The sequence below is a fragment of the Denticeps clupeoides genome, chromosome 9 (assembly GCF_900700375.1).
Source record: "Denticeps clupeoides chromosome 9, fDenClu1.1, whole genome shotgun sequence".
Lineage (NCBI taxonomy): Eukaryota > Metazoa > Chordata > Actinopteri > Clupeiformes > Denticipitidae > Denticeps > Denticeps clupeoides.
In genome coordinates, this window is record NC_041715.1 from 12,649,321 (window position 1) to 12,667,108 (window position 17,788).

Genomic DNA, 17,788 nt, shown 5'->3' on the forward strand with positions numbered 1-17,788 from the left:
ATAGACACAAATTGGACCACAGGGCAATAGAAGGGATTCAGCGGGATTCTGACCCAGTTAATCATCGGTGGGATGTGCTGGATGTCCAATTGATGGGGGCAGCACCTCGCAACCTGCCTGGATAGTCAGGGCAGAACACATACAGTACTGTTTATATAAGCCGCAGGCAAATTTGTTACAGTGGAGGTCAAAATTCTCACATGAAACTAGACAAGACTCTTGATCGTTCTGTGACAGACACTTTGAACAACTTGGAGATGGGAGTGTAGCTTCCCCTTAACATGGGTTAACGCTGCTATCTTCTTTCTCAGCTCCAGGAGTCTTTTTATGCTGATTGGATGTTCTTGGGAAGCCAATTCAATGCCCTGGTGTGGTTTCAACGCTGATTGGTTCATTACTGTACATGTGAAAGCCGACATTGAAATGGGACTAATGTTTTGACCTCCCCATTTTTTACTATATTTGAAAGAAAGCAAGCATAAAATGTATTTTATATTACAAAATGTACCAAAAGCTGCTAAACAGCAGTAAAGTAAGTAATTTAGGTTCCTAAATTACTTTGAAGATGAGAAAAAAAAACTTTAATTTGCTTTTGCACAGTCCTGTATATCTCTAATTATTATTATTATCATGTTATTTTTAAATCCACGCGGTCAGTCTGTAGCCTGACAAACCGAGACTCGCCGCCAGGTGGCGGTGTCGCGGGGAGCGCTGTCGCCGAGTGACCCGGCGGGCGGGCGGGAGGAGGAGGAGGAGGAGGACCCTACGTAGTAAAAACAACGATAGGTGGAGTCGCAGCGGAGAGCGAGAATTCGGGAGGGAGGGACGCCAGCAATGGAGAGAGGCCGCGGGGAAGAAGGAGGGCCGAGCGAGATAAAGACATGCAGCGCCCGCGACGGCCGCACTGAGCTCCGCGTCGTCGGGGTCGCCTGAGGAGACGACGTGCGACCGCCGTTCCGTGCAGAGGAAGGTGAGCGGCGGGGTCCTTTCGTTTGGTATAATTGCGCGACGCGACGTGGCGCGGTTTCAGCCCCGCTCCGTGTTGTTTTGAGCAGTGGCGGGCATTCCGGCTCTGGCCGGCGATCCGAATCGTCTGTCTCGGCTCACCTGAGAGATTCAAGGATTCGGGTTCGTGTTCTGTTCTTTGTTCTGTTCAGCTTGGTGTTTGAGCCACAGTTTGACAGCTGCAGTTGCCATTCGGTGCTAATTCAGTTCGAATACGAATTTAAACCTAATTTAAATATATTGTGCATCACTGAATTACGACTGGTATTACAGTTATAACTGGGGATGCTATTGTGGTTGCCCTCAGTCATTTTAAAACAAACAAGAATGGCAGACATTTTGAAAGCTGCGGGTCAAATGTGGTCTACTTCTGTACAGTGTCTCTTTTTACGGTTGCATCTTGTGGAAAACCGTGACAGTGACTCGTTCAACGAAACGATCCGATTCCGTCCATTCACCAAACGATTCGTTCGCGCACTGCCGCCTGTGTCGCCTGCTAGCCAGCCGGCTAGCCGCTATGCCGTGTCTGGCGGGGTCAGTGTTGAGCTCGGCAGCTCTGTTCGGCATGTGGGCCGTGTGGCATCGACGCGCCAGGACCTCCGACCTCTCGCCGTACGTTCGGTTCCTGGCCCGACCTTGCCCCCCGTCATCTTTCATTTATCGACATGACAGGCGCAACATGACTGGCCGCCGGGGGAGGCAGTGCGTCGCTCCGAACGGAGCCCGTCTGGGGTCGTGTGATTGGCCTGTTCTGCAGTGACTGTGAAGTCGGGGAGAGAAGGGTCCAATAGGATTGGGGTTAACTGGGAACGCCTTATTTGGGGATTTGAACAGATTATTGAACCGGAGGTGACCACCCACGTGTGACCCTAATGCCACCGGCTGTGGGTAGTGCAGCAGCCACCCCAGTAATTCATTTCATAATCTGTAGCCGCCGCACATGTCTACCTGTGGTTTCATTCTCGTGGCTTCGTCACACTTTTGCTTTGGTTCAGTACGATTCAGGCTGTAAGTGCAGAGTATAATTCCAGAAACGAAAGCCACTTTCGGTCTGTTAAGGGCTTGCATTACCGGACTCTGAGCGCTCCTGCGTGTTTTCGTGGACCTTTTGACCGGAATGTTCTTTGTTGAATATGTTTAAGATTGCCTTGAGAGACGTAGGAGAGAACAATCACATTACAGAGTTTCGAGTTCGGGACCCATTATCCACCAGTTGTGGATGTTTTGCACTTCCTGGGCGAATCGTGTGTCCCGGGACGGTTGTCTCTGGCAGGTGCCCAGCTGCTATAGGATCCTATTCTGAGATCAGTGGCCCGTCCTTAGTGCTAATGTAAAATGGACTGGTTACGCTTTTTGTCTTATTTGATCCCAGCCCATGAAAGAGAGCGTGTAATCAGAACCCTGTCTGTTTAAAAACCAGAGGAAGCAATATTCAAGCACAGTGCAGCTCTCGGCGTGTCCCTGACACGTTTTTCAACTATGTGCCACAGGGTTCGAATGTTGCCAGTTTGAAAATAAGATGTAGTTTTTAAAAGTTTATTAAAGTATTTACAATGCCTTTTGTCTACATCTCACAGGCATATTTTTTGGCTTTCCAGATTGCAATTTCTCCCTAAAGTAAAAAAAAACAACAAGGGGATCATTTTTACATTCACGTTTTACATTTACAGCATTTACCAGACGCCCTTATCCAGAGCGACTTAGTCAGTACTTACAGGGACAGTCGCCCCCGGAGACACTCAGGGTTATGTGTCTTGCTCAGGGACACAATGGCAGTAAGTGGGGTTTGAACCTGGGTCTTCTGGTTCATAGGCGAGTCTGTTACCCACTAGGCTACTACCACCTATATATTTTCATAACCATTTATTATTGTTTTTTTGGTCGGAATTATTGTGTTTTGATTTGATTTTATTTGTAGGCCATATCGCCCAGCTCTAACTTCTCCTATTGTAGCTGCTTAGTAACCATGGCAACCAGGACTAATTTTATCCCCATGGCTGCTGTTTTATTACTTCTAAAAGACCAAGGAAATGTCAGAATGCAGAATGCATTGTGCTTTGATTCATTGGTTTGCCATGGACCTATGACCAAGTGACATGAGGCTGTGGAAGAACAACCCTCATCCCATCCTTAGTAACCTTAACTTTAGAAAGTTTCACAATAAAATCAAATATTAATCATATTCTAAACAGCCTATTTATTTTTTTACTACTGTGTCATGAAATGGATATAATGAAATATATGGTAAGGAAAGTGTTATCCTCACTTATGTCTGCATTTACATTTACGGCATTTGGCAGACGCCCTTATCCAGAGCGACTTACAACGTGCTTTCAAGTTACCATCGATGAAGAGATCAATTCCGGTTCACTAGGACCCCAACTATGAATACATCTATTTTATTCACTCTGTTGTAGATTCTGTACACAAAGTTCGACAACAAGAAAGTTACAATTTAATCTAAATATTCTTTAAAGAGGAAGGTCTTGAGCTGTCGTTTGAAGGTGCTCAGTGACTGAGCTGTTCTGACCTCGAGGGGGAGTTCATTCCACCACCGATGGGCCAAGACGGAGAAGAGTCTAGATGAATGTTTTCCTTTTACCTTCAGAGATGGAGGGACCAGGTGCATGTGTGAGCTGTTCACTACGAGCGGACCGTCGGCACGAATCTGTCTCTTTAGTGACAGTCTCCTGTGGGGTCTCATATCGCCTCACCCAGTGACGGCCAGTCTCATTCACATCAGTCATTTCTGTATCTTCTCCTCCTTTCCCGTTTTCATTGATGGGGACCAGTGTGTGGGCCATTTTGCCCGGTCAGCTGGCCGCCTGCAGCCGGTGATGCTCCTGCAGCTGTAGGGTCCGACACGGAGAACAAAGAGACGCTTTATTCCCTGATCCAGGGACGACGGTCTCTCCTGAATGCTCAGTTAAAGCAGCAGCAGCAGAGTAACGCACTCTTGGTGTTGGGCGAGCGATACATCTTCCACGTTTGGGGAAGAGATGGGTTATTGATCCGATGCAGGGTGAACTTCGCTTTCGTTTAAAGATGCGCACGAGAGGGAATGACAGAGAAGCGCCGCTGATGAGGAGGAGACAAAAGGCTGCTGCTTTGTGTGTGAGCGTGGATCAGAGAAAGATGGAGGGTACTCCCTTGAGGTGTGTGTGTGTGTGTGTGTGTGTGTGCGTTTGGGTTAGGATAATGCATCGATGAACAATAATAAAAACGGGATCTCGTTACATGTGCTTGTGTGTTCATCGTGTGAGGGGGGAAGTAAAAATTGTGAGCATGCTGACAGACCAACCCGAAAACCATGTTGAAACTTGACTGGAATTTTCTTTGTAATCCTTATGTGCACATTTAAAATGGTGCAAATCAATATAATTTTCTCTTGCACTCTGATATCACAAGCAGGATGCCGTGTCTCGTTAGAACACTGTATGTATAGAACGGCCATTTCTACACACACTGAAACCCTTTATTCATCATTTGTATTTGTAAGAAGAGATATGTCTGTACCGCGCTCTCCCTTTCTCCCCTGGTGTCGGCCAGATAAAGATCCCATGTTAATTAAACTGGCTGCCGTCACTCCGGCCACTAATGAGCTGGAGGTGATCGGTTGTCTCCGGGCCTGGAGTGTGTGTATCTGTTTCCTGTTGAATTTTTATTTATTTATTTATTTTCTCCTCCTCTTCCTCCCAGGGACCTCAGTATGAGTCGAGATGGATGGAGGAAGAAAGCCAGCGATGAAGATGGTTGGGGTGGGCGGGTAGGTAAACTCAGCATCTCCTTCATGTTTCAGCTGCCTGGTGGTCTCTCCCACCACCTCTATGGCAGGTGTGTGTGTGTGAGAGAGAGAGAGTCTAGAGCCTTTTTTTTATTTGTGAATACTCCCACGGTCACTTGACAGCTCCTCCCCAGCGCATTCTGCCTAGAACATACAATGACTTTCTGCCATTTTCACAAACACACACACACTGTTTGTTTTACACTTTTAAGTGATAGAGATGATGGTTACTAGACTGAATAATATTGGTGTGTTATGACAGCCAGCATATTAATAAGAATTCTGCCTACACAATACGACGATAGTCATGAATAGTCAGCCAATTTATCAGTGCGTCCCTGTTTCTAACAAACACTTCTATGAACGTTTAAATTATTACTGTGCAGCGATTTGGCGGTGAACAGTTGCCGTTGACTGCGCTGAGGCAACATTACAGCAGTTCACCATCACAGTGGCCAGGACATCACGTTTCATTCCTGGAGAATCAATCTTTGCAGGATGCTTTTATTTTGCTCTTTTCTCTTCAGCTTCTGTCTCCCTTTCAATCTCTACGTTCAGGCCGTTTCCATGGAAACGTGGAGTCGCTGTGCCAGCAGGGCAGACTCTCACCTCGGGTTCCACTGAACGTTGGAGGCTTAATGCATCTCCGTTTCTCTTTATTTTAATGTTTATGTGCCGACCCTCTGATCCTGTGCTGGCTGTGTGTGTGTGTGTTTGAGTGGTGTGTGTGTATATGTGTATATCGTGTTATCTTTTGTCTTTTCTGATGTGTGTATCATGCACTTGACCAGCTGTGTGCCTCGGCTCACAGGGAGGCTACATGGCAGCCAAGGTCTATAAACTGGAAGAGCAGTTTCAGAAGGATGCACCTCGGGAGAAACAGAAAGAGGGGATGTCTTCCAGCATCTTCAGTGGCGTTGCCATCTATGTCAATGGGTACACAGGTCAGAATTTATAGTGGTACACACACACACTGCAAATATTTTTTTGCTTCATTAATCATTTTTGTTACTGTTTAAAATGAATTAAGGGTGCAATTTCTGGGATTTCTTCAGGATATACAGGAATAAACAAGACAGGACTTTACCGTAAACTCCAGACTATAGAGTTCACCCATATATTTGTTGGCAGTGGTGGTGAAGCGGACCCGTAATCGGAAGGTTGCGGGTTCGAATCACGAGCCTCCAAGGGGCCACTGAGGTGCCACTGAGCAAAGCATGTGTCCCCCCACACTGCTCCCCGGGCGCCTGTCATGGCTGCCCACTGCTCACCAAGGATGATGGGGATGTACACCTATGCTTTACAATCACTTCATTTTTAAAAGAAACCAATAATGGGTATATAAGCCACACTTGTCTATTAGCCGCAGGTGTCCCCATTAAAACATGAGATATTAACAGAGCAAGTTGTTACAGGAAAGATTTTTAAAAACTTTTAATTACATGTAATACCCCGTTAATGTTTAAGTACATACATACCACAAATGTTTTTTTTTTTTTTTTTTTCTTTTCAGAATAGTGCTTTTAATAGTACTAAGTTAGAACAAGTCACTGTGGTACGGGGAAGTGTGTTTACTATTGATTTTCGGGCAATGAAAATTACAACCGTACCTGCCTTAACGTAAAACATAGTGCCATTTCCCCGCATGTCATGACTCGTTCAATCTCGGGACAATCTGACTAGGAATTATCCCTAGTTTATAAAATTCCATGAATTAGCCACATTGTTTTAAAAGCCACAGTTCTCAAAGTGAGTGGAAAAAAATGTCTTCTTATAGTCCATAACTTACAGTAATGGCTTTTATTCTATAGTGAATCTGGCATTTGCAAATACTCCCAATGCGCTATGTTTTATACAGCACATCTAGGCCAGGTAGGACCCGTTTCACATTAGGAACTCTTGGCAGTATGTGTCTGTTATGTGTGTTCTGGAATGAAACCTATTCGGTGTGTGTGTTCAGACCCTAGTGCAGATGAGCTGCGCAGGCTGATGATGCTCCATGGTGGGCAGTACCATGTGTATTACTCCCGATCCAAAACCACGCACATCGTCGCCACAAACCTGCCCAATAGTAAAATTCAGGAACTGAGGGGGGAGAAGGTGGTCCGGCCTGAGTGGATCACAGACAGGTGTGTGGGAACCAGAATAACCAGAGATTGATATTAATGGTGAGCGTTTTTGTGTAACGTTAACATATGTCTTGCTATGTTAGTATCAAGGCTGGCCGTGTGCTCCCTTACCACCAGTACCAGCTGTATGCCAAGCAGAAAGGCCTGAGCTTCCCCAGCGTGAGTCGGCAGAACCAAGAAGGAGCTGCCCGCTCCACCCCGCTGTGCAACCCTCGGCCCAGCTGTGGGAATTCTTCCACCCAGATCCACCCAGTTGATCAGGAGTTGGACATTCGATTGTGAGTGTCATGTATGTTTTGTTTGTTATATTATCTTATATTCTGTTTTTATGGAGACAGTGATTGGAGCTATTTTGAAGATATTTTTTTAAACATAACGGAACAATTAAGTCTGATTGCTTCTCAATTGAAGCTTCATGTATGTTTAACATAGGAACTCTTTCAGAACTGTTAAAAAAACATCCCCATAGTCCAACATACAAAACATTTTTCTTTGTCTACAGCTACTGTTTTTGTTCAACAAAATGTAAAAAGTAAGAAGAATTCAGAAATATAAGTAGGTAGTGGGTGTGTCCAAACATTTGACTGGTGGTTTATTAACAAAAGCCGTCTTTATAGTCTCTTTAATCTTCTGTGGTGAACATTCTCTGTTGGCTTGTTTATAGAAATGGCTCATGGAAAAACACCACTGAAAATGAGGAAGGAGGACTTAAACAGAATGGGGTGCATGATGGCAACCTGGAGGAGAACCATGGCCCAGTCAGTAGGAAGAATAAAGACTTTGTTTTGACCAACGGTCATGACCACGCTGTGAACGGTGCCTTAAAGCCAGTGGAGGTGTCACGTTTGAGAACGTCCTCTCCACAGGGCTTCATACCTGTGCAGAACAGCGATGGCAGAAGACGGCTGGAGCCTCCTGCATCCTCCAGCCTGCAGACAACGGCCACAGTGTCAGAGCCACCCACTCACGGCCGTGCTCAAGAGAAGATCCACTCACCAAACCACACGGGCAGAATTTGGATGAATGGTAGTAATCACTCCGCAGGCCCCTCCCACAACCCCAGCAACCACTCTGGGAAACCTACAGCATGCGGGCCGGATGCTGGAATAATCTCCGAATTCTTCACCCATTCACGGCTCCATCACATCTCCACCTGGAGGAATGAGTTCTCGGAGTACGTCAACTCGCTGCAGAGTCGGCGCCAGGCCACTGGGGGCGCTGTCTTTTGTGGGAAAGATAAACTAAAGAAGTTACTGGCGAGCCGTGTCTCAGGTGCCACTCCTTTAAAGATTTATTTTGATATGATCATTTAATTATGCAAATTTGAATATTGTCAAGCTAAATGCATTTTTAACACGTTACCAATATTATTATTTTTATTATTTTTCATAATTAATTAATTTACAGACTTAGATGTTATTACTAATCACATTTATTTGTTTTCTTCAGGTCAGTGGTTCCAGTGTGGAAAGTTTTCCCTTCGTTCTTGTTCTTTTTGACAATATTTTATTATTTTGACCATTGAATTTTGTCCTTTTGTTCTTGTCCAGCTGTGTCCTCTATGCCAGCTCCTCAAGTGCGCCAGTCCTGCATCCTGCACGTGGACATGGACTGCTTCTTTGTGTCAGTTGGCATCCGGGAAAAAGCGCACCTTAAAGGTGAGCTTCACATATTTATATACCCTCCCACCACCTGAAAAACAAACTGCTAACGTAGCTTCTGTTCCTGGCATCTGTCAGGGAAACCTGTTGCTGTGACAAGTAATCGTGGGCCCGGGCGTGTTGCCCAGCGACCAGGTGCCAACCCTCAGATGGAGTTTGAGTACTACCAGCAGAAACGTAACCAGTACAGAACAGGTGATTCTTACATTAAACTGCAAGAAAGCTAATAATAAGGCCACACACACACACACACACACACACACACACACATATATATATATTTGAAGACTATATGTCTGTGAATGTTTAAGATAAATGAGATAAATTAAGTTGAAATTCTACATTAAAGAAAGAAAGTCCAGTTGCTATGACAAATTCTCCTGGATGACTGAGAACCTTCACAGACATTAAGTTTAAATTGAGTTCTACTAATGTCACTCATTAGTGTAGACCAGGGGTGTCCGAACTGCGGCCCGTGATCCAATTTTAATTGGCCCTCACCAAACACATCCGGTGCAGCACTGCAATCTGAATCCCATCATTTTCTACGGGACGTACATCTGAAGAGCGTCTTTCGTCGCACCCAACAGAATGGTCAGTGGCCGATGTGACTCATTAACAACCAATAGAAACAAAGCATCGTAACGGGCACTCAACCATGGAGAAGATGTTGGTTTTATTTTGATTTAATTATCAATCATATCATCTTACTGCAACACCGCGAGGAAGGAGAAAAAGGTTGCCTGCTGTAGGTCTGTTTTGACGGTGAACATTTGCGTGTAGTTGGCAGTGTAAAAACAGCTTCCTTCTAAAAAGGGGGAATATGTGTCTGTGATAACATCTATCATGACAGAATTGAGTCAGTGCTTTTCAGCCATTGGGAACGAAATTCAGCTGTTCTTGACTCTTTTCCTGCTGGACGCAGAAGAGAGTCTGCGATTAGAACGTATTGAAATGCAGTGTGATTATTCTCTGAAGAATCAACATAAACTTCTCTCCCTACCCGACTTCCACTGTCGTTTCCTGTAAAGAGACGAAGTGCAAAAAAAATCTGTTCCGTTCAGCTCCAAATACATATGTGAGCAAACATTTCTCTGTTAAATATGAACAGAAGTAGATTTTAAACCAAAATGACAGACAGCCATCTCTATATCCTTTTACATTTTAACCACCCAACTGACTTGCAATATACTCATCACAATCACCATTCCCATAGGTGAGATAAAATATTACACATTATTCATGTGTTAATAAACCAAATACCTTTTTAGCCATAAAGCATTATCCACATTTGATTGGTTAATACACTAGAGCTTATGTCTCTCTATATGTGGCCCTCACTGAGAAATATTTGGACATCATTCATCACATCACCTAAAAATGAAAACGTATCTGCAACACACGAGCAGGAACATGTTGTTCTCATGGCAGAAGTCTCATTTTGATGTAGCTGCATGAATGATTCATGTGAATTTACTCCTGTTTGTGCCTTAGCGAAGAGAGACTGTGACCTTGAAATGACCCCTTCACCTGAGGACATTGAGATACGAGAGCAGAACCGCAGAGTGGATCAGGACCTGGCATCTCTATCCATGGCAGAGATTGCGTCCTGCAGCTATGAAGCCCGGTACCGCTCAAACCTTTTATTACATTTTTATTTCTGTATGAGCAATTTCTTGGGTTACATATGTGATGCCTGTACCCAGTTCCTGACCCAGTTAAAGAAAGGAAACAAGTCAAATTGGCCTATTGTTACGACGGTAGGAAGTGAATTATTGCCACGATGCAGTGCTAAACCTGCCGACTCTGTGTTCTGGTTCACAGGCAGGCAGGGGTGAGGAACGGCATGTTTTTTGGGCAGGCGAAACAGCTTTGCCCCGAGCTGCAGGCTGTGCCTTACGACTTTCAGGCCTATAAAGAGGTGGCTACCACCATGTATGAAACCCTGGCCAGGTGAGGCACAACGAAGGACAGGTTTTTAATAATACATATAAACTGTGTGGTCATCTGTCTGTAGTTTTGTTTGCTTTTATAGGTCAGTAGCTTACACTGTCGTTTTCAGACACCATGTGACATGGCCACGTCAATGACATTAACCACATGATAAAGACTGACACTCTCTCCCTTTGCACGTTTCAGTTACACCCATAACATTGAAGCTCTGAGCTGTGATGAGGCTTTGGTTGATGCCACTTCCCTCTTGGCTGAATTGGGAGCCGCTCCTGATGAGCTCGCGAGTGCCATCCGTGCCGATGTGAAGGAGAAGACCGGGTGCTCTGCATCTGTTGGCATGGGTTAGTTTCTGAGTGTGAGCTGTAGCAGGAGGGTTAGCTGGTCTTATTAGCTTCATAAAACACCAGTCTCTGTTGCTCCCCCCCCCCCCAGGGTCTAATATTCTCTTGGCTAGGATGGCAACACGAAGGGCTAAACCAGAAGGGCAGTACCTCCTGAGGCCAGAAGAAGTTGATGACTTCATTCGGGACCAGCCGGTCACCAGTCTGCCCGGTGAGGCCGGAAACCATATTCGTTGAGAGAAGGAAAATGAAGCAGACACCATGTACAGTTTGGAAAATCGAAATACATCCTGCTTAAAATAGGCAATGGGTATAAAGGAGAGGATTCTCTCAACTGCCTCTTGGTCCACGACTGGACCAATAAAGATTATTATTGGCTTAACCGGTGTAATGTAATGCCCAATCTAACGTCATCTAATAAATGTAGTGGGGTTGTAGTAGTAATGCAGTCAGATAACCCTCTGTGCCTCTATGCGTATAATGTTTGTGTGCAGGAGTCGGACGCTCCATGAGCTCGAAACTGGCTGCTCTGGGCGTGGCCACCTGTGGGGACCTGCAACAGGTGTCCATGGTTCGCCTTCAGAAGGAGTTTGGGCCTCGGACTGGGCAGACCCTCTTTCGGTTCTGTCGAGGACTGGACGACCGGCCAGTGCGGAGCGAGAAGGAGAGGAAGTCCGTATCGGCAGAAATGAATTACAACATTCGATTCACTAAGGTTACGTCCATCTGCCGTTTGTCTGTCTAAACCCAAAAAATTATATTCTGCTCCTTCAAAATGGTTTTACAAGACAACATTACAAATACAGAGTAAAACAGAGATAACTAACTAGTTGTTGTTGAAGTGTGATGTAACAACACACACTGTAACTGAATGAATGTGAAAGTTTCGTTTTTCATTTAAATTTCCAGCTATTGGAAAACCTTCCAACATCAAAGTGAAAGTCTATGTAAATCGCACTAAAATTCTGCCATTTCGCCTTCTCTCATTCTGTATGGTCTTCTCTAGGTAGAGGAAGCGGAGAAGTTTCTGACCAATCTGTCAATGGAAGTGCAGAAGCGGCTACAGACAGCTGGGCTTAAAGGCCGACGGGTCACCCTAAAGGTCATGATGCGTAAACCGGGTGCTCCGATGGAGCCGGCCAAGTATGGAGGACATGGAATCTGTGACAACGTGGCCAGGTATGTGGCTTGAGTACTTTATTACATCTGCTCTGTAGATGGACTTTTTAAAGGTCAGCCAATCCACTAAAATATCCAGGTTGCAAACAAAGTCGATCAGACATTATTTAGGTGTGGGACTATTCTCCATCACACGACACTCGTGTGGTACTAACATGACCTGGTCTACCACAAAAACATTCAGAAATGGTCTCTTTCCACCAGAACATCAGCGTTAGCCCAGCCTACGGACCGGTGGGAGCAGATAGCTCAGGAAGCCACCAAGCTGTTCCATGCCATGAAGTTAGAGGTGACTGATATGAGGGGGGTGGGGCTCCAGGTGCAGCAGCTGGAGGGGCTCCACACGACCCCACAGGACTCACGCCGACACATCAGAGATCTGCTTCTGGCCAGACGGCAAGCTCGACCAACCAACCCGAGCCAAGCCCCCAATGCAGGTGAATGGGAGAATCCTGATCTTTAGGTGTGTCTAATTGAATCGCTTAGTGACATTATCACTGAATATTGATTTTATCATCAATAATAGTAGTGTAATACTCGCAGAACTGGGAGCTGAAGTAGTCATAATCAATAAAATAATTGTGTAGATTTTTTAATTTATGCTGATAGCCAACACTAAATAATATTGATATTTAGGATTTTATTATTGTCGCTGATGTGTAAAAAACTAAAAGTACAGAATTTATATTAACTTTTCTTTTTTATAATCTTTAAACATTTTGCAGAAACAGTTACTGCTGCTTCCAACGCCTCCCCTTATCAGTTGGAGAACTCCTCTAGTACAGTACCACCCACTTCCCCCTCTGATCCTCTCCCAGGAACAAGCAAAGGGGGTTCAATGGCCACCCGTACTCCAAAACACTCACGCACAAATCTCAACCTCAGCATTGAAGTGCCATCTCCGTCTCAGGTAGAAATAACTACAAATATGACATTCGTTTGTTAGGTGGAGCTGCATCCTTTGTATTATTGTAAAATGATTCAAAATGACGTTCTCAGATATGAATCAGATATGAATCAGGAAGTTTTGGGCCGTTACTTGATAAACTATGTATTCTCTATTGTTGCATATTGCACTTGTCAGGTTGACCACTCCGTCCTGGATGCCTTACCTGCAGAGCTGAGGGAGCAGGTGGAGAAGTCCTGGATCCGAAGGGGTCATCTGCCAAATGATGTGCCATGTCCTTCCACGCCCTCTCGTGCCCCCTCCTCACTCATCGCCAGTGAGCCTCAACCTGCAGGTACACTGGTCCTACAGATCCCCAATCAGCATGGGCCTATGGGCTCCACCGGCATAGTGCTGGAGCTTCCTGACTTCTCACAGGTAAATTAGCATTTAGCAAACATTGCACCTTTATTTCAGTAGCTGTTTTATTTTGTTTGTTGTTTTTTCTTTTTTTTTCTTTTTTTTTGAGTATTATTTGTGTGTGTGCAAGCCAGTATACTGGCAATTGGAGTGAATAGGAGGATCTACCTATTATTATTATTATTATTATTATTATTATTATTGTGTTGTTGTTGTTGTTCAATAGATTGAAATATATAGTATTCATTGTCTTTGACTGACCAGATTGATCGGTTTGGTTTTGGATTTATAGGTCGATCCAGAGGTGTTTGCAGCACTGCCACGAGAGCTACAAGAGGAGCTCCACTCCGCTTATAGACGCAGGGAAACGGCCCAACCACCTGGCATTATGGGTAAGCAACTTATTTTTTCATCAATGAACAAACCTTTATGACGTGACTAAAACTAGATATACGTTTTTCTGTTCCTGTTCTCACATTTGGTCGCACAGATGATGTCAGTTCCTCCATTCCTTGTGATTGGTCATAGATATAGTGCATCATTTTTTCCACAGTTTTTTCCACCTGGGGAGAAAACAGTGATTTGGAAAGACACATCTGTCTTTATCAGGTCCTACAGTTGACTGTTCATGTCAGAGCACAAACCAAGCATGAAGTCAAATGAATTGTCTGTAGACCTCCGAGTCAGGATTGTCTCCCGGCACAAATCTGGGGAAGGTTACAGAAAAATTTCTGCTGCTTTGAAGGTTCAAATGAGCACAGCGGCCACAAAATCACCAGGACTCTTCCTAGAGCTGGCCGGCCACATAAACTGAGCAATTGGGGGAGAAGGGCCTTAGTCAAGGAGGTGACAAAGAATCTGATGGTCACTCTGTCAGAGCTCCAGAGGTCCTCTGTGGACATTCACCAATCAGGCATGTATGGTATAGTGGCCAGACGGAAGCCAAGCCTTAGGCACCTGAAGGACTTTCAGACCATGACAAAGATTAAACTTTTTGTTGTGAATGCATCATGTTTGGAGGAAACCAGGCACCACTCATCACCAGGCCAGTACCATCCCTACAGTAAAGCATGGTGTGCAGCATCATGCTCATCTTTAAGCAGGACAACAACCTGAAGAATACAGCAATCACATTCAAAAAGGCTGTAATTGCTGCCAAATTGACAAACTATTGAGCAAAGGCTGTGAATACATATGTACATGTGATGTCTTGGTTTATTTATTTCTAAGAAATTGGCCAAAGTTTCAAGTAAACCTTTTTTTCATGTTGTCATTATGGGATGTTGTGTGTAGAGTTCTGAGGGAAATACAATTATTTAATCCATTTTGAAATAAGGCTGTAACATAGCAAAATGTGGGAAAAGTGATGCACTGTAAATACTTTTTGGATGCACTGTATGCTATCCTTTCTATGGTATAATACCAAACTGGCTGGTGCAGTGGAGCGATGACCAACTGATTCTGTATTTTAAGCCTACAACGAACACGACCAATGTTTTCAAAGGATGGAGGTGTTTGTGTTGACATTCATCTTTTGCTGTAAAATTTTCTTTTCTACTTAGAATAGTTCTCGAACTCTTATGATTTGTTTTGGGCTTTTTTATTGGTATGAAGAGATTATCTTTTGTTTTTGGTTCCCTCCTTCCATGTTCCTAACATATAAGACTTGGTATAGGTAGCAGGGTACAGTAGCCATGTTTTCCCCATATGAAGTCATTGAACATGATTATGTTCCACCATAGTCCCATTTAGTCACTGCTGTCCATAACTTCTCACCAGTCGAACAGAAGATTCCTTTGCTGCAATTCAAGCAGCCAGCTGTTGGCAGGACCAAGCGACGATACAAGAGAAGAAACACCAGCCCTGCCAAGAAAGGCCACAGCCCCTTAAAGAGGCTCCACCTGGCTAACAGTCCCGCCAAATCCAGCCCCTCCAAAACCATTCAGACAGCCCTCAAACTCAAAGATGAAGCCAGCAGTCTGAAGGTAACTCTTTCAGCTTTGCTTTATTTTAAGGCCGAAATGTTTTTTTCATCAAACAGAATAATCCGCAATTGAGCAATTTCTCTGAAGCAGGACGTCCCTGAGGTACTATCCAAATTCACCCCTCGGCCAGTCCCAACCCTCGCCGGAGCCTTTGAGCTCAGTGATATCAAGACCCTGATAAGGGAGTGGGTCACTACCATCACAGGTACCGAAGGAAGAGGTGCTGTGCTGGTCTGTAACTATTATAACTAATAGTCTGTAACTACTGTTCTCTCTCACCATTTGTTTCTCAGAGCCAATGGAAGAGGACATTCTGCAGGTGGTTAAATACTGCACTGAGCTTGTCGAGGACAAAGATCTTGAAAAGCTCGACCTAGTCATCAAATACATGAAGAGGTAACCCTGAATGAGCCGCTGTGCCTACGCTGTACAAACGTAATGGCGGAGCATCTACTGACATGAATATGCTGTTGAATCTCACACCACAGGCTGATGCAGCAGTCCGTCGAGTCAGTTTGGAGCATGGCTTTTGACTTCATCTTGGACAATGTGCAGGTGGTGGTGCAGCAGGCCTATGGCAGCACTCTGAAAGTCACCTGAAAGGCAGGCTTTCTCCATGCAACGTCACCAACGGTTTCATACGCGAGGAACCGCGGCCAAAGCGCTCTAATGAAGACGTCTGTGAATCCGTTCTCGTAATGAATTATCAGTCATCGGTTATGCAGTCTTATAGTAAGATGTGGCAAGTTCTGCGCTGGAGCGTCCATGACCATGTCAGCAGAGGAACGGATCTTTTAAGAGGGACAAAATGAGCGGTTAAGTGGTTTTTCTGCACTACTGGAAAAAGAGCAAAACGTTCTGTTTTTACCCTGTCTTACCAAGTCACTTCCAACAGTCCATGCCGTCTCGTCTCTGCTCCCTCGTGTTACTGTCTCTGTGTGAGAACTGCCTGTTTTGACATCAGACATATCTGAGCAATTTGGTAGCAAATTGTTCTTGCTCTTTGGGTTTTTACACAAATTGAAACTGAGCAATTTTGTACTCCTGCAAAAAGAAAAAAGTGCCAAAACTGACATCATAGCATGTACATAGTGAACTTTAGATAACATGTTATATATGTAAAGTTTGTTTTAATTCGATGTCTTTGCTGTTTTTTTTTTTGTTTTTTTGTTTTTTTCTGTGTATGTGAGAGCGAGAGAGAGAGAGAGCGAGCGAGCATGAACGTGTCGTTTTAATCAATGTTTGCCGAAAAAAAAGAAACTAAAACTGGCCAAAGCCTGTTTTGTACTCTTGAAAGATGTCCAAGTATTGTATTGACCTCTCTTATGAGAGGCGCACATCACCGGCACTAAAACTGGTGCTATGTTGCAGACTTCCGCTGTCCCCATCAAGCCAGACCCCATCATTACACAAGTTGAATGTATTTTTGAATGCATCCGGTCATTTTGGCTTTAGTTTAAATTATTTTTGTAAAGTAACACTGTGTGGTCCGTTCCATCGCTCTACAACAGATTATTTGACACTGACTTCTTGTCAAATTGTTCCATAACGTTTGTACAGGGGGAACGGTCAGAACTGATGTTTTTGGTCTGCAGAACCGTCTTTCATGACTGACCTGTGCCTGAAGACCTGAAGCTGTGACATCATTTCTATGTGGTTTTTTTTTTGTTTTTTTTTTACAGTAATTGTTAATAAACTTACTGGAACGCTGCATTTCTGATTCTTTCCTTCACCTAGTCCTGTAACTCAGGGTCGTGGATGGGGACACCATTCACTTGCAGGAGGAAGACAGGGAACCTGGATTAGACTTGGCACACACACACACACACACACACACACACACACACACACACACACACGGCAGTGGTGGCCTGGCAGTTAAGGACGCAGCCCTGGACTCAGAAGGCTGCTGGTTCAAATCACGATCTACTGAGGTGCCAAAGTACCACACGCTGCTCCCCGGGCGCCTGTCATGGCTGCCCACTGCTCACCAAAGGTGATGGTTAAATACAGAGCACACGTTTTGTTGTGTCACCGTGTGCTGTGCTGCAGTGTTTCACAATGACAATCACTTCACTTTCACACACCGGGATGTTGTGTACTTGTGTCCCGACACGATGCATGCTACCACCTGAATTTGACTTTTTATGTCGTGTACAGTCTCGTGTGCTCATGCTGCTGAGGTTGTTCTTGTTTTTAATGCTCCTCTATCCTGATGTTGCTGCTTTTCAGATCTTCTCCCGTTCCTTCCTCCCCAATGCTGCTGTGTTGTGTGTGTGTGTGTGTTGTGTGTGTGGCTCGACGGACACGCTTTTCAGCAGAACTTTTCTTCAACCACGTTTTTCACCTTCACTTCCGACAGAAACCGCAATAAAACAAGTATGTCGTGTTAACCAAACCAAATGAAACAAAAGGGCCGACGAGTTTTCCTCACAAAACCATGAC

The 17,788-nt window shown here is 44.6% G+C and overlaps 1 protein-coding gene across 2 annotated transcripts; it reads left to right on the forward strand.

Moving 5' to 3' along the window:
- Positions 1 to 787: 787 nt before the first annotated feature.
- On the forward strand, positions 788 to 17,054 carry rev1 (REV1 DNA directed polymerase). Of its 2 annotated transcripts, none has more exons than XM_028992041.1 (22): positions 788 to 970; positions 4,705 to 4,771; positions 5,601 to 5,733; positions 6,750 to 6,918; positions 7,002 to 7,196; positions 7,583 to 8,190; positions 8,469 to 8,576; positions 8,658 to 8,774; positions 10,074 to 10,206; positions 10,404 to 10,532; positions 10,719 to 10,873; positions 10,965 to 11,084; positions 11,368 to 11,588; positions 11,880 to 12,052; positions 12,257 to 12,489; positions 12,778 to 12,962; positions 13,137 to 13,376; positions 13,651 to 13,750; positions 15,138 to 15,343; positions 15,431 to 15,548; positions 15,637 to 15,739; positions 15,832 to 17,054. In XM_028992041.1, the coding sequence occupies exons 2-22, from the start codon at positions 4,715 to 4,717 to the stop codon at positions 15,941 to 15,943; spliced, it is 3,615 nt and encodes a 1,204-aa protein (XP_028847874.1). In that variant the 5' UTR covers positions 788 to 970; positions 4,705 to 4,714; the 3' UTR covers positions 15,944 to 17,054. The 2 variants fall into 2 exon arrangements, with proteins under 2 accessions (XP_028847874.1, XP_028847875.1); XM_028992042.1 differs by having other exon boundaries at positions 15,434 to 15,548.
- Positions 17,055 to 17,788: the final 734 nt, after the last annotated feature.